Below are 23,248 nucleotides of genomic sequence, written 5' to 3'. Positions count from 1 at the left end.
GGACAGAAAATAAACACCTCCACCACAGTGAAAAACATACCTGATTACAGATTGTAGGGGAAAAGGAGGAACGGGTCAGGAGTTAGGCCTGGAGGAGAAACTCCTTCTGAAACTCCCGATGCCTGCCTAGGTCATAGTCAAGCCTTCAATAGTAAACAATGGCGCCTCCATTAACACTCATGTTTATTATGCTTGAAGTTGTATTTAACCGTTGACTAAACCACGAACTCTTTGAGGCAAGGACTGTGCCTGCCCCAAGGATGGTCCACCCACAGAAGGAGCTCATCAAAGGCCTCTTGGTACTAACAGGCTCAACCCAATGAGGTGGGAGGTACATGAGGCCCAGGGAGAGTATATGAAACCTGATGTGCTAGGTTGAATAGGTGTCCCCCAAAGATTTACGTCTGCCCAGAACCTCAGAATGAGGCCTTATTTGGAAACAAGCTCTTTGGATGTCACTACTTAAGATAAGGTCATGCTGAATTAAAGTGGATCCTAAATCCAACATGACTGGTGTCTTTATTTTTTGTTTTTATTATTATTATTTTTTAAAGATTTTATTTATTTATTTGACAGAAAGAAACACACCGACAGAGGGAACACAAACAGGGGGAGTGGGAGAGGGAGAAGCAGGCCTCCTGCTGAGCAGGGAGCCCGATGCGGGGCTGGATCCCAGGACTCCGGGATCATGACCTGAGCCGAAGGCAGATGCCCAACGACTGAGCCACCCAGACGCCCGACTGGTGTCTTTATAAGAAAGGATACATGCACGCACACACACACGCACACACACAGAGAGAAAGGAAGATGGCCCTGCAAAGACAGAGGCAGAACTTGGAGTGATGTCTCTGCCAGCCAAGGGACTCCAAGGATTGCTGGCCACCACCTAGAGCTAGGAAGAGCAAGAAGGGATGCTTCCTTAGAGCCGTTGGAGCATGGCCCAGCCGACATCTTCATGTCCTACTTCTGGCCTCCACAACTGTGAGAGAATGCATTTCTGTGGTTTAAGGTCCGACCCCCCGCCCCAGGTTGTGGCACTTTGTTCCCGCAATCGCAGGAAACATATACATGCTCAGGGTCACTGGGGAGACAGCACCCGTGCTGACCCCAGAGTGTTCCCCACGGATTTTTATTCGTAAATGGTTTTTACATGCAAAGCGTTACGGGTGAGGACACATCACCCACACGTTCGTCTTTACTCGGTGCCGACGACAGTCAGGGAACATCCTAGCTCCCTGAAAATCCTGCCGCTGCGGACAGCGAGAGAACAAAACAAAACAAACAAAACAGACATCAAGAAAAAAGAAAAAGACACAGTAGGTCGGACAGTGCATCGAGGTACGGAGAAAAATACAAGATAAGGGGTGAGTCTGGGGTGGGTGTGGACGGCAGGGAGGAGGTGATGCCCCTGGCTGCGGGGTGGTCCACACGTGGTTCTCGCACATTTGGGGGCACGGGACGCAAACGCCAAGGCCTGCAGGCAGGAGAGTGCTAGGCCGGCAAGGGGAGACCAGTGTGGCTGGAAAGGAGCAGGCAGGGAGCAGAGGAGGGGGAGCCCAGGTCAGAGAGGCAGCTGCGGCGGACTGGGTCCTCCAGGGCTCCCCCCGCGCCCTAGCAGGGCCCCAGGCAGCGGCGCCGCACCCAACATGGCGGCGGCGCAGGGCACGCCGGCTGGCGAGCGGAAGTGCGTACGGCAGGCGCCGGAAGTGGCCGGAGGCCCCGCCCCCTACCGGGGTGTCTGTGGAGCCGCGGACGCGCCGGCTTTGAGCATCCCTGGCGGGCCAGGGGGAGGCCCTGGGGCTGCGGCTTCCGCGGCCGCGGCCCCGCCCGCCTTCGGCATGGCCAGCTCCGGAGAGGTACGGCCGGCGCCTCTCTCCGCTCTCCTTCCTGCCCCGCGGCCTTGGCTCCGCTCGGGCCTTCCCATCCCGCCTCGGTCCCCTTTGCGTCCTTTCCATCCAGCCCCCTGACCCGCTCCATCCTTCCCGTCCCGACCGCGGCCCGGCTCTATGCTTCCCACCCTGACCTCGACCCCTACCCCGGTCGCGCTTGGCCCTTTCCACCCCAACCCTGGCGTCGGCCGGGTTTGGTCCTTCCTGCCCCGACCCTGGCCTCGGCCTCGCCTGGTCCTTCCCATCCCTATCCCGACCTTGCCCCTTGCCCCATCCTTGCCTCGTCCCGCCCCTCAGGCCCTCACCCTGTTGCGAAGGCACAAGCTCTCTCCCCGTGGGTTTTCCATCCCTTTCCCAGCCCCGCAGTCGTGATCGCCAGAGTTCTTCCCCGCCTCTGCGCCCCCAGAGTTTCCGTGCTCCTGAAGTCCTCTCAGGCCCTTTTCCCGTGCCCCTGTACCTGGGCTCAGCCCTTGGAGCCATGAGACGTTCGTCTTTCATGTCCACTCTGCACCTCATCCTCTATCTCTGAATGCTCAGTTTCAGCCCACTTTTCTCTGCGCCTGCTTGTTGTGTGACTTGGCGGGTAATGGAGGAAAAGCCATTTTACCTGGGAGACTTCTGGCTTACCCCGGAATTCCTTTCCCCAGTGCTCCACAAGTCCGGGTTTGAGTCCCTGCAATGTGGTGTAAGGTATTTTATCTGCAGACCAGGGTATGGGGATCTGGACTCTGACTAGTGTCTTTCCATCTGTTGCTTCCTGCCTATCTGTGTGTACTTGTGGGCACATGTGTGTGTATTTATCATCTGGGACTTGGACCTTTGAGTGCACTGTCTTAGGGTCTTACCTGTGCTCTGGGGAACAGGAGTCAGAGGTTCAGGTGTTTTCTTCGAAACGGATGGGGTGGGGTTGCTGACACTTCCTCTTCTTTTGAGGTGAGTTTGGCTTAGAGGTGGCACCCCGATTGAGGGGTAGGGTGTGGGATACACCTGCAGACTGGTGGTAGGATTGAAGGGCTAGAAAGCCACAGCTCTTTAAGGAATAGTTATGGAGTCGCCTGGCTGTGTTAGCGGATTCCAGGTAGTTGTGTGTACTTGCTGGAGTTGGGGGGCTGGTACCTTGGTCTTATGGGGTCCTAGTACAAAGGGCCCTCTGTTCCTTGAAGCACATATGAGTGACCTGGCCAGTGAAGCCTCTTGTTACTTCGTGGAGGTCTTGTTCTACCCTGCATGTGGAGATCAAGGTCCCCTCTGGGATGTTCTATTTGTTACCTATTGATACATAGTTTGCAGCATAAAATTCACATTTTTAAAGTGTGTGTGTGTTTAAAGTAAGCTTTATGCCTAGCATGGGGCTTGAACTCACAACCCTGAGATCTAGAGTTGCATGCTCCATCGACTGGCCAGCCAGGCGCCCCAAAGCAGTTTTAAAAAAATATATTCACAAGGTTGTGCAACTCTCCCCACTATAGGATTCCAGAATGAGGTGGTCTGATTTTGAAAGTCATTACCAGCTTTAAAATGTAGATGCCCAGATTACTCCCAGAGTTTCTGGGAGTAGGGGTCTACGTTTCTTGTAATGCTTCAAATGATTCTGAAGTGGTGATCTGTCGACTCACCTGGTTCTGTGCTTCTTTCTCTTGGAAATGAAAAATAGATCCCTGTTCCGGAGCCGTTCTTGGCCTAGTGAGGAGATAAGCAAGCAGGCAAACCGGGGCAATTCATCAGATGAGGCTGGAAGGAGAGGAGGATCCCTGGTACCGCAGGGGAGGGGCAGGACCCGTCCGGCTGACGCTGGGAGGGCTTCACTGTGTTTGAGCCTTTGAGCCCAAGTTCTGAAAGTAGCAGTTTTCCTGTGTGGTGGCATGTCTAATGGAGGGAACAGCTTATGGGAAAGCTTGGCGGCATGGCGCAGGGCACATTCCAGAAATTGCCAACTAGAGAAGCAGAGACCTAGGAAGCGGGACAGAGTGCAGAGTGGAAACCCATACAATCGTGCACCTCTTCTGACTGACCCTGTGATTTAACAAAGTTTTTATAATGCAAAGTATGCTATATATAACAATTTCACATTGTGACAGTGCACTGTGATGAGCCTTTCTGTTCTGTTGTATCCACTGCCCCGTTATTTAAAAAAATTTTTTTTCCATTTAGTGTTTATTCTTTTTTGTTTTTTTAAGTAAGCTTTATGCCAAACGTGGGGCTTGAACTTAGAACCCTGACATCAACATGCTCCACTGACTGAGCCAGCCAGGCGCCACCCTCCGACCAATGCCCTGTTTTCTTAGTTAACACGTGACCAATCTCGTTTCATCTCTGTCTCTCCCTTTGGCTTATTTACATCAGTCCAGACATCTCATCAGTTGGTTTGTGAATCCTGTGATTTCTTTGGGTACCTGACTGGTAAACATCTGGGAGGGGGGATGTTTTTTGGGCAGGTACTGAAGTTTCAGTGCTTAATTTTTCTTTTCTTTTTCTTCCTTTTCTTTCTTTCTTTCTTTTTTTTTTTTTTTGCTTCAATTCTTAAAAAAAATTGTGAAATGTTACATTCTGAGAAGTGCATTAAACTCTTTTTAACCCTTACACTTCACACCACCTATAAGCGGTCATCATCTGGTTCTAGCCATATGGTTCCCAGATGCACCTGAGAGACCCCCGTCTGTCCTCATCCCTGGATTGATTTTCCGCAGACCACACGGGATGCCTGTCCAGGACCTGTCAGGAAGCCCCAGCAGCCCTTTTCTTGTGGAGGGAAGGGCAGTTTCAGCTGATCAGGCCCAACCTGAGTCTGACGTCAGGCTACTTACCCTTTTATTTTTTTTTAAGTAAGCTCTATGCCCACTGTGGGGCTTGAACTCACGACCCCAAGATCGATAGTCACCTGCTCTACTGACTGAGTCAGCCAGGCGCCCCTTACCTAACGGTTTTGAGATGGAGAATGGGTCTGCCTTAGTTCCCCCGAGGCTGAGAACACATCGTTCTGAGAGGCGGAGGGAAGCAGATGCCAGTGTATACGGGTGTGTGTGGAGGTGGGAATTCTCCGGGCCACAGTTTTGTTTCACTCCTTTCCTAGGGAGCACTCCTTGTTTGCTGTTGGCCTCTGCAGAGCTTCTGCCTTTCCTAGGGAGAAGGTGTGTGTGTGGACTTAGAAACCACAGGACGTTGGCTTGGAAAGTCTGGGTTCCAGGCAAGAGACTTGACTATTGCAAACCCGGCAGCCACCTCCCAGGATCGGCCTTTGGAGACCAGGGGGACCCAGCTGCTCCCAAGTGCCTGCAGGGGGCTGGCCTCAGGGCAGCATTTAGGAGCACAGAATGTGGGGAAAGTCATCTTGTGGGGTGTGCTGAGACTGGACAGAGGGGGCTGGAACTGAGTTCCTGCCTTTTTTTTTTTTCTTTCTCCTTAATGTAACTTCTAGGTGGTTTTAATGGTATCTTTTTATTTTTTTTTTTTTTTAGTGTGAGCTCCATGCCCAATGTGGAGCTCGAACTCACAGCCCTGAGATCAGGAGTCACATGCTCTACTGTCTGAGCCAGCCAGGTGCCTCTGTAACTTCTGGGTGGTTTTAAGAGAAATTCAGTATTAGTAGTATAGTGTGGACATTATATGATGCTGGAGCTTCTTACACTGTTTTGCCCTGTGTTCTCATTGCTCCCAGAAGGCATTCTTACTTTGATAAATCTGCACATAGGGGGATGAGGAGGGGTTTGTCTCAGGCTGCTCAGCGGATTCAAGCCATTCCTCCCTCTTGCCCCTAGGCCCTCTCCCTGCCAGAGCCCTGTTGCCAGCCTTGCCTGATAAGGATCCCTCTGGTTTGAGCCTCTCCCTGCAGACCGAGTCCCTAGGTCTGGGGTAGGGTCTGGGAATCTGATACCCACGACTGGCTCTGGGAAGCACTGAGCTAAGGAAAGTCACTAATGGTTGAGAACACTAGCCCCTTGGACTTGGGTGCCCTTGCAGACCTTGGGAGTAGCGAGACAGGATTGAAGGCACCTCAGATGGAAAGGGGAGCAGTGAGGGCACATCTGGCTGCTGCCTCTTACGGAGAAGGGAACGTGGGAAGGACCAATGCTGTTAACCAGGTGGGAAATATTTGTTGAGACCCTTTCCCAGGCCTGGGGAGGGCTTGGCAGGCCGTGGAGCTTGTCAGGACCGAGTAGAGGGGCACCGCCACAGTCTGAGTGCCCGGGAAACCCCTGGAGGCTGCGTGGGGCTTGCGCCCGGCTCTCGCGCCCCGGGCTTCATGGTTGCCATGGCAGCAGCAGGGCTTTCCAGGCCTCGGTGCTTCCATCCCTGCAGATATGTGCAGAAGAAAAGTCAGGCGGGAGGAGGAGGGCTTGCAGACAGAATCGCTGGAAATGGCAGGGGAAATAATCCTGGGTGCTCTCTCCTGCGAGCGGTCATACAGGCACCCCCTCAGTGAGGACGGTTTGGGGGGGCCTGGATCCCTCCTGGGGAGTGCTGGGAAGATACAGGGATCCCTCCCCACCACGGAGAGCCTCCAGTTCCTTTGTCCTTGATTTGGGGATTTCATGTCCCACCAACCTGGGTTGAATCCCCCCTCCCTCTCGGTTGTACACATCAACCAGGAATGGCGGAAGGCCCAGGTTAGGGAAGAAAACCTTTTGCAGATAGCTGCTGGAACAAACTGAAATGTGTGGACATCTTGCGGGAGGTACAACGCGAGTTCCTAGCCAGAAAGTGTGATAAGGCGGGGTGGCTCCCTGTTAGCTAGTAGTACTGATCTTAATGTCATGAGTAGATGCTGTTTCTTTTTTTTTTTTTTTAAAGATTTTATTTATTTATTTGATAGAGAGAGAGACAGTGACAGAGGGAACACAAGCAGGGGGAGTGGGAGAGGGAGAAGCAGGCCCCCTGCCGAGCAGGGAGCCCGATGCGGGGCTCGACCCCAGGACCCTGGGATCATGACCTGAGCCGAAGGCAGACGCCCAACGACTGAGCCACCCAGGCGCCCCTAGGTGCTGTTTCTTATTCATAAGGACTTGATAGTTTCATTCTTCTGGCTTTTCTTGCCCTTAATCCCAGTGCTGGGACTAGCTGCCCCCGGCCACTGGCTGAGGGCTTGATATCCATCACAGCAACCCCGAGAGGTAAAGTCACTGTTGTTAGCCCCAGTTCTTACTGTTTCTTGATAGAATTCTCCCACCCAAGTGTTTTAAGAATCCAGTATGACGTTGGGACAGTGGGAGAATAGCAGCTTTCACAAGCGGACAGCCCTGGCTGGTGGTCCTAAGTTGAGTCTGAAACATGCCAGACTTGATAGGAGACCTTTAGTAGGAAAAAATCCCTTAAATTTGGAAAAGAATTGAAGTTTCATTTTGAATCTCTTACTTTTGGCGAGAGATCCTAGTGTGCAGATCTAAAAGGGGCTTTTGAAGAGTATCATGGCTTCTTGCTCTGCAGTTAAGATTTTTGGTAAAAGCACCTTCTTTCCCACAGACTATGGCGCGGGCTGCTCTTGGCACCTGTCCTTGGTTGAGGAGGCCAGGATGAAGGCCACCCTGGGGGATCCCATGGGAATTCGGTGTTGCCCTTATTTTCAGGACACATCCAACGATGACGACATGCCCCCTGCAGCAGCCGCCATGGCGGTGGGCGCCCACCTTCTCGGCTTCTCGGATGAGATCCTGCTGCACATCCTGAGCCACGTCCCCAGCACAGACCTGGTTCTGAACGTCCGGCGCACCTGCCGGAAGCTCGCGGTGCTGTGCCTGGACAAGAGCCTCACCCACACCGTGCTGCTGCAGAAGGACTATGAGGTGAGGCAGGGTTTGCAGGGGTGGGGACAGCCCACACGCCCACCTGAGGACCAGCATAGCTGGGCAGTGGGGCGCCGCGTGGCTGGTGACAAAGGGGGCGGGCGCTCAGAGTCCTGACTGGCTCAACCTCTGAGACACACGAGGTGATGAAAGCTAGAGGCCGAGAGGTGCGGGTAGCGGGCCACCCAGTGGGGGGCATCCAGCAGATGCCCAGGAGTGGGTTCTGGAACTTTCTCGGTGGTGTGGGGAGGCACCATCTTACCCTCCAGCAGCTGCGTGTGGGCCTTCAGCTGCCTTGCACCCCCCTGGCCGGGCTTCTAAGTGTCCGTTCTTCTGATGGGTGGGACAGGTGTCGCCTTGTGCTTTTACCTGGCCTGGGTAGGGTGCTGGGGTGTCCACGGTGCTGTTTCCATCCAGGGCTGGGCTGTTCCTATATCTTCTTTCCAGAAGCCACTGTGTAGGACTTTTTCTTGTGGACTTCTAGGAGTTCTCTTGTACTCTGGGTCCTTTTTCAGATACCCGTATTGTGAGTATTTTCTCTCAGAGTCTGTGGTTTGCCTTTCTGTTTTCTTTTTTTTTTTTAACAGTATCTTTTGAAGAGAATAAGTGTTTAAGTTGAAGTGCAATTTATTGATTTTTTTTCGAGTTCATATTTTTTGTAATCTGTTGAAGAAAACTGTTAGACCTGAGGTTGTGAAGATTTTCTGCTACGTTGTCTCGTAGAAGCTTTATAGCTTTAGCTCTTACGGTAAGTGTGCGATCCCTGTTGTGTTAATCTCTATATGTGGTGTGAGGTAAGGATCAAGGGTTCCCTTCTTTGTATACGGCTCTTCAGTTGTTCCAACATCACTTATGGACATGGTTGTCCTTTCCTCAGTAAGTGCCTTGCAAGTTTTTTAATTATGTTTTTACATTTTAGTTCCAGTATAGTTAACATACAGTGCTATATTAGTTTCAGGTGCACATCACCTGGTGCTCACCACAAGTGCACTCCTCAGTCCCCCCGCCTCCCCTCTGGTCACCATCACTTTGTTCTCTGCAGTTAAGTCTGTTTCTTGATTTGTCTCTCTCTCTTTTTCCCTTTGCTCTTTTGCTTCTTAAATTCACATATGAGTGAAATCATACAGTATTTGTCTTCACTTAACATTAAGCTCTCTAGCTCCATCCATGTTGTTGCAAATGGCAAGGTTTTATTCCTTTTTATGGTTGCCTTGCAACTTTTGTTGAAAGTCAGTTGACGACATATCTTAAAGATAACAATAGAGGTCTTGACCGGAACCCAAATTTTAGGAGACTGTGGGAGGGGTTCCTAACTGTTGTCACTGGCTGTGAAGCTATGCATTTGAACCCCGAGTGAGGCCCCTCCAGAGCTTGGTTCTCTCTGTGAGAGCATGCTGTGCTCCTCTCTGCTGGGAGAGTGTGGGTGTGCGGGGAGGCTGAGCTGACTCCCCAGAGCCAAGGTCAGGCTTCCTGCCTGGGAGAGTTCTTTCCTGGAGAGGGAGGGGCAGGTGCCCCCAGCGCAATGTCGCAGCGCCGTGTATCTGGAGCATTGGAGATGCTCGTGTCCTGCGCGAGTCTACCTGAGAGAAGTGATCGGGATGCACGCACACCACATGCGTGGGCGCTCCAGGCAGTGTTGCTGCTGAAGGCCTCCTTGGCAGCGGCCAGGACGTCCTGCTGTTGGCCCCCGGGTTCCCTCACTAGACGTACCGTGGCTCACCTGAGCAGTCCACGGCAGGTGTTTGAGGAATACCTAAGATGTGAAAATGCAGATGACGTAAAGGATCAAGTTTTCAGGGCACGATTCCATTGTGTGATTCAGAAAACCCCAAGTCAACATAACATGCACCATCTTCGCCATTTTTAAGTGCGTGTTGCTGTATGTTACGCGGTGCATCCATTTGTGGTGGTGCCAGAGCTTTTCCATCACCCCGAACAGAAACTCTAGATCCTGTGAGCAGTGACTCCCTATTCCCCCTCCCCCCAGCCCCTGGTAACCTCTGTTCTGCTTTCTGCTAGTGAATTCGCCTCTTCTGGGTAATTCGTGTAAGTGGAATCACACAACATGAGATCTTTTAGGACTGGCTTCTTTCCCCTTGTGTGACGTCCTCAAGGTTCACCCACGTTGTGGTGTGTGTCAGAGCTTTGCTCCTTTCCGTGGCTACATAGTCTTTCCTTGTATGTGCAGACCATGTTGGTTCTGTCTGTCGGTGGGCGTTGGGTTGTTTCTATCTCCTGGGACTAGTGCTGCTGTGAACATCGGGGAGCGGGGAGTGAGTCCCTGTTTTTCCCATTCCCTCAGGCGCACGCCTAGCAGGGGAATTGCCGGGTCACATGGTCACTCCATGTTTAGCTTTTTGAGGAACCAGCACACTTTTCCACACCAGCTGCACCGTTTTTACATTCCCGCCTAACTGGGGCCTCTTGACTGTTGGCCTGTGGTAGGTGAGCGTGTGGGAGGGGGAGGAGGGGCCAGCTCTCCCCTCCAGTGTCTCCCCTCCGCTCGACTGGTGAGGCCCTGAGTGTCGTGGGGGAGGGCGCGACCTGAGGGGTAAAGGCGAAGGAGTCGCCTGGGTGTCTTCAGCCCCTTTCCTTCCTTGACCACCCCCCCCACCCCCCATTCCCGGCCTTTCCTGCAGGCGAGCGAGGATAAAGTGAAGCAGCTGGTGAAGGAGATCGGCCGGGAGATCCAGCAGCTCAACATGGCCGGCTGCTACTGGTTGTCGGGTGCCACTATCGAGCACGTGGCCCGCTGCCGCAGCCTGGTCAAGGTGAACCTCTCGGGCTGCCACCTGACCTCCCTGCGCCTCTCCAAGATGCTCTCGGCCCTGCAGCACCTGCGCTCCTTGGCCATCGACGTGAGCCCCGGCTTCGATGCCGGCCAGCTGAGCGGCGAGTGCAAGGCCACGCTGAGCCGCGTGCGGGAGCTCAAGCAGACACTGTACACGCCCTCCTATGGCGTCGTGCCCTGCTGCACCAGCCTGGAGAAGCTGCTGCTCTACTTCGAGATCCTGGACCGCACGCGCGAGGGCGCCATCCTCTCGGGCCAGCTGATGGTGGGCCAGAGCAACGTGCCCCACTACCAGAACCTGCGGGTCTTCTATGCGCGCCTGGCCCCGGGCTACATCAATCAGGAGGTGGTGCGGCTCTACCTGGCCGTGCTCAGCGACCGCACGCCCGAGAACCTCCACGCCTTCCTCATCTCTGTGCCTGGCAGCTTCGCCGAGAGCGGGGCCACCAAGAACCTCCTGGATTCCATGGCCCGCAACGTCGCGCTGGACGCCCTGCAGCTGCCCAAGTCCTGGCTCAACGGCTCGTCCCTGCTCCAGCACATGAAGTTCAACAACCCGTTTTACTTCAGCTTCAGCCGCTGCACGCTGTCCGGCGGCCACCTGATCCAGCGGGTCATCAACGGCGGGAAGGAGCTCCGCAGCCTGGCGAGCCTGAACCTCAGCGGCTGTGTCCACTGCCTGTCCCCGGACTCCCTGCTCCGCAAGGCGGAGGACGATATCGACAGCGGCATCCTGGAGACGCTGGTGGCGTCCTGCCGTAACCTGCGCCACCTCAACCTCTCGGCCGCCCACCACCACAGCTCCGAGGGCCCGGGCCGCCACCTCTGCCAGCTGCTGGCCCGGCTGCGCCACCTGCGCTCCCTGTCCCTGCCCGTCTGCTCCGTGGCCGACTCGGCGCCGCGGGCCGACCGCGCGCCCGCCCAGCCCGCCATGCACGCCGTGCCCCGCGGCTTCGGCAAGAAGGTGCGCATCGGCGTGCAGTCCTGCCCCAACCCCTTCTCGGGGCAGGCGGGCCCTCAGCCTTCCTCCGTGTTCTGGTCTCTGCTGAAGGACGTGCCCTTTCTGGAGCGCCTCGAGCTGATCGGGTCCAACTTCTCCTCCGCCATGCCGCGCAACGAGCCCGCCATCCGCAACTCCCTCCCGCCCTGCAGCCGGGCGCAGAACGTCGGGGACTCGGAGGTGGCCGCCATCGGGCAGCTGGCGTTCCTGAGGCACCTGACGCTGGCCCAGCTGCCCAGCATCCTGACGGGCTCCGGGCTGGTCAGCATCGGCCTGCAGTGCCAGCAGCTGCAGTCGCTCTCGCTGGCCAACCTGGGCATGATGGGGAAGGTGGTCTACATGTCCGCCCTCTCGGACATGCTGAAGCACTGCAAGCGGCTGAAGGACCTCAGGTGAGGGGGCCCTGGCAGCTCCTCTGCGGCCTCGGCGGGCCCCTTGGAGGCGTGAAAGGCGGCGGGGGGACGTGGGTAGCACGGCCTCTCATTCGGCAAATGTTTGCGCACCTACTGCCCGTCTGCCGAGATGGGCTGAACGAGGGGCGGGCTGGCCTCCAGTGGCTGAGAGTCCGGGCGGGGCCGACAGGGGCCCCGCAGGCGGGGACGGGACGGGGGCAGCAGTGGGCAGAGCCCAGGGAGGCAGGCGGGAGGCAGGGATGCGCTCGAAGATGCTACTGCGCGCGGTCTTGCTCCGTCCTCCTGACGGCCGCGAGGTGGCTATTTTTGCTCCCATGCAACAGCTGGTAAGCGGGGCAGCTGGGAGCTGAACTCGGGGCTTTCTGTCCGACTTTGTGATTGTCGGAGCTACGAGTCCGTGAGCTGGGAGACTCGAGGCCGAGGCTTGCTGGGAAAGCAGGCAGCATGTGCTGCAGCCCCCGCGGTCTTGCAAAAACGCACGTGTCCCAAAGCACAGGCGAGGTGGGGCGGGGAACCAGGTGAGGTGAAAGGACTTCAGCCGGCGCAGGGGGGCGGGCCGATTTCCGGTTGGGAGAGGCCCCCCCACCGGCGCCCCACCTGGACAGGAGGGGCCGGGACGGAGGAGCTGGAGAGGGCCGCTGAAGCGGGGGCCGCACGTGGTTGGGAGGTGACGGTGGCCTGGGGCAGGAGGCAGGCTGGTCTGAGAGAGTGAGGGCAGAACCCACCAGGCCCTTGTCACAGGGGCCCAGACGCGGAGTGGACTCTGCCGAATCGAGCTGTGGAGTGAGGGGGGCTCTCGTGAGGACCCAGCGTTTAAAGGGGAAGAGCCTCTGTTGACTCGAGACGTGTTTGAAAATCTTGACAGATCTGATCTTGCAAAATTGCACTGTTTCCTAGAAACTACTGGAAAGGTATGGCGGCAGCGGACCCCAGCTCTCGCCTCAGGTTGGGGAGGAAGTGGCGGCGGCGTGTGGATCCGTTAGCTGGTCTCTCCGTCAGGCTGGAGCTGAGGGGTGGACGGCCGGGTGGGGGCGGCGCCAGGGGCCCTGAGACGCGTGTGTCATTGTCTGCTCGACGGTCCGCGCGCACTTTGTGCCTTTGGTGAGGCCAGGTGCTCAGCCAGGGGCTTCTGGGCACCGTCTGGTTTATTTTTTTTATTTTTATTTTATTTTTTATTTTATTTTTTTATTTATTTTTTTGACAGACAGAGACAGCGAGAGCAGGAATGCAAGCAGGGGGGAGTGGGAGAGGGAGAAGCAGGCTTCCTGCCGAGCAGGGAACCCGACGTGGGGCTCGATCCCAGGACCCTGGGATCATGACCTGAGCCGAAGGCAGACTCTTAACGACTGAGCCACCCAGGCGCCCCTGGGCACCGTCTGGTTTAATCCCCGGGACAGCCCTCCGTTGTTGCCATTTCACAGACGAGCTAGTGGAAGCTTGAGGGAGGAGTTGAGGTTCTCCCAGCTCAGTCTCACTCCAGAGCTTGACCTTGACCCCGGAGCCGTGCAAAATGGAGACTTCTGTGTCCTTTGCCGACCTCCACTCTCCCCTCAGAAGGTGTCATGTGACAGGAAATGGGCCAGATTTGCGTTGGAGCTGGCCGGGGCTTTGCGGCTCACACCCCGGAGCCTTGCACAGCTCTGCGCAGACTGCCTCCGCCTCCCCTCCAAGCGCAGTACGCACACTGCGGCTCCCTGAGGCCCTGCTCATTGGGGGCTGAGAGGCCCAGGGCCCAACCCCAGCCTTCCACGCGGCAGAGCAGGTGTTTTCCTGCCATGTTGGATTCACACGCCCTGGATTCGCAGCTTGGGTCCTCAGCCCGAGTGTCCTCAGAGCCCCGTATTTGGGAGTTGTTTTTGCTGTGTCCTGCGCGTTCCAGTTACACTTGCTTTGAGAACCTGCTCTGAGTCAAAGTTCACTTCATTCGAGTTTTATTGTCCGGTGTCTGTGAGACCCTGTAGCCACGTGCAGAGCTGCGGGTGCTGGGCTCTGGCTGTGCCTCCCCAGACGCTTCCGGAGCTTGCCCAGGGGTCATACAGGAGGTCGCGAGAGGGTTAAGGGCGCGCGATGGGCAGAGTTGCTGTTCCTGTTGCAGGGCCTTTGGGACCCTCTGTCCTGCTCCAGGTGGGCCCGGCACTCCTGGCCACTGGCTTCCCAGGGCTCGCGGGAGTGAGGATTGCAGGCCTGCTCTTTGCTTCTTGACCCCCCGCCCCATGTTCCTTTTCCTGCCCACCTCTGCCTCATGGCCCTCATCGAGTCCTCTGTGTTACTTTCTCCGGCTTGGGCACTTCTGCTGGGGTGGGGTGGAGGAGAGGCCCTGACCGCAGCAGCCAGCCCCCTCCACCACCCCCTGCACGGGATGGGCCTTTCCGACTTCTGAGGTGCCCACGCTTGCCTTCTTGCCTGTTTGTTTGTGACACCAGGAATCCGCGACCTCTCTGTTCACTGGTTCTTCTCTGTCCAGCACCTTGTCCCTCCTTGCTTCTTCCTGTGCCTTTGCTATCATGTCACTGGCCTTTCTGGAAGAAGTGGTGGTAAGTGCATGGTCAGGAGGCCACATGTCACTGGAAGGTGCAAACGGATCCCTACATTTAACAAACAGAAGACTCGGCAGGTCTGCGACCCTGCTAACCTACGGGAGTCTGTGATTAGGAATTGAATGTTCCTTAATGAGCGGAGGCCGAGTGAGCATTTGAGGTCGAATGTCACCAAATTCGGAGTCAAAGTATTTTTGGGTCTCTCATCTCTCATCTTTGCCATCAGTTTTTTTGTTTTTTTTTGCCTTCTTGCCAGCCCATTAAGCCTTGTACCTTTTCTGACTGGACTGTGGTCACACTGTTTGGTCATCATCGGGGAGTGTTGGATAAAAACGGAAACTGATGAAAGTAAAATAAAGTAACACAGTCACGTAATTCAGCAAGTCAGAGTAGTCGAAATCTCTCCCCCAAACACCTGCCTCACTCCAGAGCGTTCAGTGTCTGGTACCTGTAGGACCGTTTAGAGACAGCAGGTGCTCCTGGCTCCCTGGGCTGCTGGCCCCTCCACCTCGGGCAGAGGGGAGTGGGCGTGGCGTCTGAGCTGGTTCACCAGCCCCCCACCCCCGGCACTCCCAGGTCCTTCACCTGTGAAGTGGGGCTGGTAAGCCCAAAGGAATTTGTACCTGTAAGGCCTATGGAACAGGGCTTGGCACCTGCGGTCCCCGTGATGGTTCTTTCTCCATCTAACAAATATATGAACACCTGTTATGCTGGGTTCTGTCCTAGGCAGAGAGATCCTTGTCCCTGGGGAGCTGACATTCCAGTGGGGAGAGCGGGCCAACAGTGCACGGAAGAAAGAATGTGGTTTATGAGAGAGTAAGGGATGCTGGGGAGAAGGAAGCAGAGCGGGCTGAGGGATGAGGGAGGGCAGGCGGTGGTGAACGTCATGAAGGTGAGATTTGAGAAAAGATTTCACGAAGTTGAGTTAGCAAAGTACAACCTGGGAGGAACATTCCAGCCGGGCGGAGCGGCACGGAATTCAGTGTCCGTTAATCACAGGCGACTTACGTTTGAACGAGTTAACATGAAATAGACTCAGGCATGCAGTTTCTCAGCGGTACGAGCCCCGTTTCAGGTGCTCGGTGAGCGCACATGTTCTTGGCTGCTGCAGTGGACAGGGCACACGTGCGGAACGTTCCCGTCTGCACGGAAGGTTTTGCTGGACAGAGCCGAGTCCGTGCCGGGGCCCGGGGATGGGCTGTGCCGGGTGTTTCAGGAGCAGCCAGGGGCCCGTGTAGCTGGAGGGGAGCAGAAGGGCAGGTGACCCTGCTGTGTCCAAACAGACGGGCGGGGCAGGAGGCTGTGTCCCACACTTCAGGGAGAGGTCGGAGTTTGCTGATTGATCGGATCCCTGGGGCGGGTGGGGGGGGTCAGGGTGGTCCCGATGGTGCAGAGGCATTTGGCCCGAGCAGCTGCGCTGATGCGGCTGCCATCAGCGGACAGGGGGAGGCTGTGTGGCTCGGCTGCGCGCGTGCGCGCCGGAGTCTGTGAGGCCGTGGGGTCACTCAGCAAGAGTCGGGGTGGAGGAAGAGTCATCAGAGCCGACTGAGCAGGAGCCGGCGGGAGGGCGGGCAGGGCTGAGGTGGCAGACGGAGCCAGGAGGTGTCCCGGGAGCTACGGGAAGGGCTGGGGGTGCCGACTGCGGTCGCATTCTGCTGGCAGACTTGTCACGGCTGCCGGGTGCTTTTCCCGCGCGTCCAGGTTTGACTCCTGTAACATTTTGAACAACCCCAGGAGTAGAGCTATTGTCCCATTTTGCAGATGAGGAAAGTGAGGCCCAGAGGGCCGAGGAGCTTGCCTAGGTGATACAGCTGGTCTGTGGGCCCCTGGCAGCGCGTCCTGCCTCCCGGCGCCGGGGAGCATCGAAGAGCGGGACACAGCAGCATTTGGTGGTCACCGAGTGGCTTCCCCGGCTGGAATGTGATCCTTGTGGTGAGGTCCTCCCTGGGAGCAGGGCCATGCATGCATGATGGGTTTTGTGGCTGGGGCGGCCCGCAGGACCCGGGATAAATGGGTTTTGTAGGTCAGCCCGAGAACTTGACTGCCGCTCATAATGGACTCTCTGTGCACGCCGGCTGCTGAGAACCATGTCTGATCAGAGCTGGGGACTGCCTGTTCAGAACAAACACCACTTCCTAAAATGCGGCCAAATGGCCCCGTTCCTCTGGATTCCTGCCTTCTGCGGCAAGCTGAGCCCGGGGAGGCTGGAGTGAAAGGAGCAGGTGGTACTTGCCCGCCTGCCGTGCGCAGGAGCCGCAGAGAAGAAATGGTGCTCCGAGCCCGGGAGAGACTGGCACGCTGCTTCTGGGGCCGCCTCCCTGGGCAGCCCCTGCTCTTCCCAGTGGGAGGTCCCCGGCTGGCCAGCTGCGGCCACCACTGTCCCCATCAGCGAGGCCCATCAATTTGAGCTTTGTGCCCGCCGGGACTCCTGGCCGGGAGCTGCGTCCGTGCAGCCAGGGCCGCTCCTGCGGGGAGGTCGGGCAGGAACACGTCGTTCCGAGGCGCACCTTGGCAGAGAGAGGGTTACAGGCTGCAGAGAAGGGCACCTTCTTTCCCAAGACTGATTAAGCCCTGCCTCACGGGGGAGGGAGGGGAAAGCATTACCCTGAGTCACCCTGGGCTGCTCATGACCTCAGAACCAGGGCAGCGTCTGGGCGGAAGCGAGAGGGCTGGTTTGGAGCCAGGCCCTGGAGGCTGTGCCAAGTCTGCCCCAGAGGCCTGGGCCCCGCTGGAGGTGGGTGGGCAGATGGGGGTGCTCCCTGAGCACCTTCCTGTGTCCACAGAGCCATGGGGAGACCAGGCTGCCTCTCGGGGAGCGGGCTCCGGAGGCCAGATCCTCACTGGTTGGAAGGTTGAGGCCTGGCTGGGAGGGAGCAGGACCACGGGCCCCCCAAGGCGAAGGTGATTGTGACGGATCATTTTTGTCATCCCCAGCCCCGTCGGGCTGGGAGCGGAAGGGAAGTTTGGACGTGTGGGCCCTGCCTGTCCAGGCAGCTGGTGGAGTGGACAGGCTTGCCCCCATCCCAAACACCTGTTGCAGGCGGCTTCCTTCAGAGTGGGAGAGCCTGGAAGTGGTCGGCTAGCTGAAAACTGTTTAAAAGCGTGTGTGAACACAGCGCTCACACTGCTTACTGGGTTTGTAACCGAGATCTGGGGCGGGTAGCGTGGACCCACAGCGCCATCTAGTGACCAGGGCGCCCCAGGCCCGTGCTTCCTTTCCTGCCGCCTGCCCCAGGGGCAAGCCTGAGCCGCAGGCCCCGGTCTGGACTTCCGCCCCTTCCATTTTCCCACCTTCAGGTCTGCAAAGGGATGCTTACCTCAGGACTTTGAAGAGAATAATTTGTTTTTGTTTTTTTTTTTTAAAGATTTTATTTATTTGACAGAGACACAGCCAGAGAGGGAACACAAGCAGGGGGAGTGGGAGAGGGAGAAGCAGGCTTCCCGTGGAGCAGGGAGCCCGATGCGGGGCTCGATCCCAGGACCCTGGGATCATGACCTGAGCCGAAGGCAGACGCTTAACGACTGAGCCACCCAGGCGCCCCGAGAATAATTTGTTTTTGAAAGAGAGAATGCAAGAATGTGTTCAAACATTTTCTCTTTTCAAAAAATTTGCATTCCTAACTGGGCTGACATTTGTTTGCTGTCTGGGCCCTGCGTGACTTCGGTTGTCACCTTGTCCTTGCTTGGGGTGCATTAGGACTGCACACAGCTACCTTCGCATCTCTGAGGGGCACCGCTCTCTGCTCGCGCCTCTCTGAGTTCTTGCTTTAAGGATGGAATTCATTCAGTGGGGTCTGGGGGTAAGGCCCGGGCTCCACATCTAGTGCAGGGCCCGTTTGGGTCTTGTTTGGCTTTGAGGACTGGGAGGCCATCCCTTGCCCTACACCCAGTCCCGGTCGGATCAGCCTCTCTCAGGATGTTGCTGCATTCAGAGCATTCGGGGTCTCTCTCCCCTTGGGGGCTGGGACGGGACACTCTGTCCCCAGTGCAGACCCGCCACCTTGTGGTTGTGGGTGTGGGCATTTCTTGCTCATCCTAGAAACTTATTTTATGAGCGCTGCGCTGTCCCGCGGCGCGATCCCCGCACGTGCCTGCGGTGCTGTGCCTCTGCGTGGCCTTCTCGTGAGGAGCCCGCCGCTGGGTTAGAGCCCCCCCATCCAGCATGACCTCATCCTAACGCCATTGCATCTGCAAAGACCCTGTTTCCAAGGAAGGTGTGTTCACGGGAGCCAGGGGTTAGGACTGTGACATATCTGGGGGGGGGAACACAACTCCCACCAGCTCCCCTCTCCCTTCTCCTAGTTCTTGGCCCTCCTCCTGGCAGCTCCTGGAATCCTGTTAGCTTCCCCCAGCCCTCCCTTCTTCCACTGGCTCTCACTCTAGAGGGCTCTTTGGCCCAGTGTCCTGCCACAAATCCGGCGTCTGCTGGTTGCACAGCCGTGTTCCCAGCTGGTGCTGAACTGCTGTGTCAGTTTTCCTCAGCGCCTCCAACGGTGTGTCCCCAGCACATCGCTCTGCTCGGAACTGCTCTGTCCTCTGGGCTTTGCGTCTGGGTGTGTAGAAAGGTCTGGAAGGGTTTGGAGTGTTGTCCTCCACTCCGCGTTCCCGGGTCCTGCTGTCGTCCCTGTGGCGGGAGAGTCAGGGCTGACCCCAGCGCTCCCTCCTCGTGCCGAGGCCCTGCCCGGTGGCCAGTGTGGCTCTTGCCGTCTCTTTCTGTCTGTCTCTCTAAAGCAGGTCTGACCTGGGTGGATCCCCAGTTTTTCTTTGGTTGTTGTCCGCAGCTGAAGTTCTGGCTTTGTAGCTTGGCTCCTCTTACCCTTGGCTCTCCGCTACAGGACTGTGGATCTGCCCGGTACCTCCCCACCCTTCCCCGTGTGGCCAGAGCAGCCCCGGCCCCGCCTGACTCGGGCGCCTCTCCCACCCCAGCCTCCAGATCCCCTCCCTGTCCCTTGGCATTGCTCCGTGCATCGCAGGCGAGCAGTGATGTGTGACAGGGACCGTATCTAAGTACATCTCCCTGCCCCCTCGCCCGGCAGGTCAGCATTTGAGGTGTGTGTGGGGGGGGTTGCTGAGCAGGCAGGGCCGCAAACATGGTGGCCTCTAGGCTCCGAGCAGTGACTTGGCTGGGGTCTCTACAGTGGCTGGCTGCTTGCGTTGGGCCTGCGGGGTCCCCCCCCAACTCGGGCTCTTCTGGGAAGACCTCGGGGTGTGAGTGCTCTCGCAGCGCTCCAGGGGGTTGTGGTGTAGACCGGCGTGGGACAGCTGGTGTAGGCCCTCTTTAGCTCCTAAACACAGGCTTTGGGGGGCGCCTGGACCAAGAGGCTCCCGCGGCCGGCGCGCCCGTCAGCAGCGCGGAGCTCACTGTCCTGTCCCCCCGCAGGTTGGAGCAGCCGTACTTCAGCGCCAACGCCCAGTTCTTCCAGGCGCTGAGCCAGTGCTCCGCACTGCAGCGTCTCTGCCTGGTGTCGCGCAGCGGGACGCTCCAGCCCGAGGCCGTGCTGGCCTTCATGGCGCACTGCCTGCACGTCGTCGTGTGCCACATGTTCACCGGGGAGTCCCTGGCCACCTGCAAGAGCCTGCAGCAGTCCCTGCTCCGAAGGTGAGTGCCGAGGGCGGGCCGGGCGCTGGGGGCGGCTCGCCGCCTGGTGGCTGCCCCCTCGGGCTCCGCGCGGAGCCCAGCGGTAGCGTCACGGACGTAATGCCTGCAGAGGTGGCCTGAGAACAGACTGGCTGCCCTTCCGCGCCGTGCCTCACCTCCCGGGCCCTCCCTCTGCCACACGCCGATTTCTACACAGTTGAGGCGCAGAAGTCCTCTCTGCGTGCCCAGCTTCCTGCCCCCGTGGTACCGTTCTCCAGATGCAGGGTCCCAGGACCGGTCAGCCTGCAGACTGTCGCGGTCCCTCAGCCCCGTCCCTGGACCTTTTCTGCTCCAGGGTTTGAAGCAGAACCGCTCCTCGCGCTCGTGGTCACGGCTCCTTAGCCTCGTTCGGTCTTCGACAGTCCTCAGTCTTTCCTGGTCGTTCGTGACCGTGACGCTTGTGAAGAACACTGGCCGGGTGTTTGGTAGAACGTCCATGAGTTTGGACCAGAAATCCACAGAGGTGACGCCGTGTCCTCAGTGTGCCGTGCCCGGGACACAGGGTGTCGGCATGTCTTCTCATTGCTGTCTGCGGGTTTCTCGGCTGTGAAGTCACATTATTCCTTTGGCTTTTTTCTTTGAAGATTTTATTTATTTATTTGAGAGAGAGAGGGACAGAAAGTGAGTGGGAGAGAGAGGGAGAGAGAATCTGAAGCCAACTCTGAGCTGTGAGCACAGTCGTGGGGCTCGATCCCACGACTGCAAAATCACGACCTGAGCCGAAACCAGGACTCGGACGCCCAACCAACTGAGCCACCCAGGCGCCCCCATTTTTCCTTTTCTAATTAACAAGCATCTTGTGGAGAGACACTTTGTGAGAGTCTGCAGATACCCTCTTCTGTCGGAGTTTTATCTGCTGATTTTAGCGTCCATCGATGGATCTTGCCAGTGACAGTTGTTACTTTGATATTTGGCTAATGACTGTTTTCAGTTTCTTTCATTCCTCCTAGATTTGTTACTGGGAACTGTGCTCTTTGAAGGAACCTGTCCCTTCTCCACATTTACTTACTTAACATTTCTTTATGTTAGTACAGACTCATGGATATTTATCTTATTCAGTGGGTTTTCATCATGCTCACACTGTTCATGTGGTTGCACAGATTGTTCCAGATTTGGCCGTGGGGGTGTTCTTTCAGACTGGGTCCTGTGCCCTTGCAACACGCCCCTTCCTTTTCTGAGCACTTCCTTCCTTCCTGTCACTATCACACATTCCTGTCCCAGGCCTGAAACCAACCATTTCTTCGTGGAGCCTGGCTCCTTTTATCGGAGGGTGGAATTAGAACCGAGGTTGGGTGTTGGGTGAGCTCACTGGGCTGGGGTATCATTGCCTCAGGCCCCCTCGTGGACAGAGCGGGAAGTTCATCTGCGTGTTCTTACACACACACACACACACACACACACACACACACGCACCTGTACTTCCTTATCACCCGTTTGCATCGACATTAAAAACGAGTTCATACTGATGCCTTGCATCCCAGCCCAGTCTCCCAGAGTTCCTGCAGGCTCCCCTCCTTCCTCATGACTTACCCGCCGTCGGGGAACAGCCCAGCTGTCACCATCCACAGTGTGTTTGCTGGTTCATTCCGCTCTAGTGCGCACATGTAAGGCAGTTTTGAACACCCAGCTCACTGCCTGGAGGGTAGTATGTGTTCACGCTCTTGCCCGATGCTTGTGGTATCCTGCCTTCCAGAGTTACCCAGGATCGTTCTGTGCTTCCCACCCCCTTCAGTGTGGTCACGTCGCTTGTTTGTAATGCAGTCAGGTTCCTTTATTACTGCATTATATTGCATTGGGCATTCACACCACGTCCTGGTAGGTTTGATTTGTCCGGGGTTTTGGTATGTGAAGCCTCGCTGTGACTCAGAGTCGGTTCTCTATCAAGTGGCGTCCTTGGAGAAGTGCCGCCCCGTGTCCCCTTCCCTCCACCTCGCCGCCCCTGCAGACAGGTGGTCTTGTCACTTCTTGGTTATTCTTTCTGTATTTTTTTGCACAAATGAATGGATAGTATTTTCTATTTCTTATATGAGCTTTGCTTTTTTCCTTAATGATGTGTATGTTGGAGTTCAGTTTGTACCGCTATTGCTCATTCTTCTTACCGCCCTGCATTGTTTGTTCATTGTGGTAAAATATACATAACACAGTTTCCTGTTTTAACTGTGTAAGTGTATAATCCAGGGACATCGAGCCCATGCACGCTGTTGTGCAGCGGCCCCACCCCCTCGATTTCATCTTCCCAAACGGAGGCTCTGTCTGCATGAACACTAACCTCCCAGCCCCTGCCCAGCCCCGACTCCCACCATCTATGTTCTGTCTCTGCGAGTCTGATGGCTCCAGGGACCTCGTAGACATGGAACCTCAGCTCTGGCTTCTTCTGCATTCCCTTAGAAATTTATTTTAAGAAGCTTAAAAAAAATAGAAATAAAAGATTATCATGTATTGATTAAAGTGTAGCTCCTCAGACTTGCTGAACCTACCAGTATGAGTTTGCTTTTCAGATCCCCAGGGGCACTCAAGGGCACGGGGCTTTGTTTCTGTGTGTTTGTCACACCCACAGACGTGTAACTCTGACGTGGCTGTGCGGCCTGTGCTTTTCATTCGACGTGGATTTGAGCTTTGTTGTTGCCCTTCGCTGGGGCTGTTTCATTCCTGCCGAGTGCTGTGTGTGCTGATCCTCCCAGTGGATTCGTCACATTTTGCCTATCTGTTGTGCCGATGGGTGTTTGGGTGGTGTCCCGTGTTTCCTCTGTCCCCGGGAAGGTCCTCGTGCAGGCTCCCCCACGTGCAGTCTGCAGATTCCTAGAAGGGAATGTGTTCACTCAGCGTGTGTTCAAGAAGATGCCCAAATGCTCTCCAAAGTGATGCTCCCAAGCCCCGCTTCTGCTTGCGGGCTGTGAGAGTCCCTGCCCCATGTCCTTGTCGCACTCCTTTGTATCGTTGGACTTTCAAATTTTCCTGGTCTCCAGGGTGAGGATGGCCCTCCTGCTGTCCACGCTTGGGTCTCATCTGTTCCCAGCGAGCATCGTCTGCTGTGTTTATCACCAGGCCATATCCTCGTCTGTGATCAGCTCTGCAGAGCCCTTGCTTTTCTGTTGGTTTCTCTGGGGAGGGGAAGAGGAAAGCTCAGGACCAATGTGCCCTCGCTGTCGCTTCGGGTGGGGTGCTCGGTGGTGGGAGTCCGGGCTGCTTCTGCTAGTCAGTGG

General features: G+C 56.5%; 1 protein-coding gene across 5 annotated transcripts in view; it reads left to right on the top strand.

Moving 5' to 3' along the window:
* The first annotated feature begins 1,717 nt into the window (after positions 1-1,717).
* Positions 1,718-23,248, top strand: part of FBXL18 (F-box and leucine rich repeat protein 18) — a 61,507-nt gene continuing 39,976 nt past the window's right edge. For 3 of the 5 annotated variants that reach the window (XM_078074282.1, XM_078074284.1, XM_036075941.2), the window contains exons 1-4: positions 1,718-1,856; positions 7,451-7,666; positions 10,306-11,849; positions 19,788-20,006. In XM_078074282.1, coding sequence (XP_077930408.1) covers positions 1,839-1,856; positions 7,451-7,666; positions 10,306-11,849; positions 19,788-20,006 — 1,997 coding nt within the window. In that variant the 5' untranslated portion in view covers positions 1,718-1,838. Of the gene's footprint in view, positions 1,857-5,392; positions 5,427-7,450; positions 7,667-10,305; positions 11,850-19,787; positions 20,007-23,248 lie in introns of those variants that run through there. The other 2 variants (XM_078074283.1, XM_036075960.2) reach the window with 2 other exon arrangements.

The sequence above is a fragment of the Halichoerus grypus genome, chromosome 6, assembly GCF_964656455.1.
Source record: "Halichoerus grypus chromosome 6, mHalGry1.hap1.1, whole genome shotgun sequence".
Lineage (NCBI taxonomy): Eukaryota > Metazoa > Chordata > Mammalia > Carnivora > Phocidae > Halichoerus > Halichoerus grypus.
This window is presented reverse-complemented; position numbering and strand designations above follow the sequence as displayed.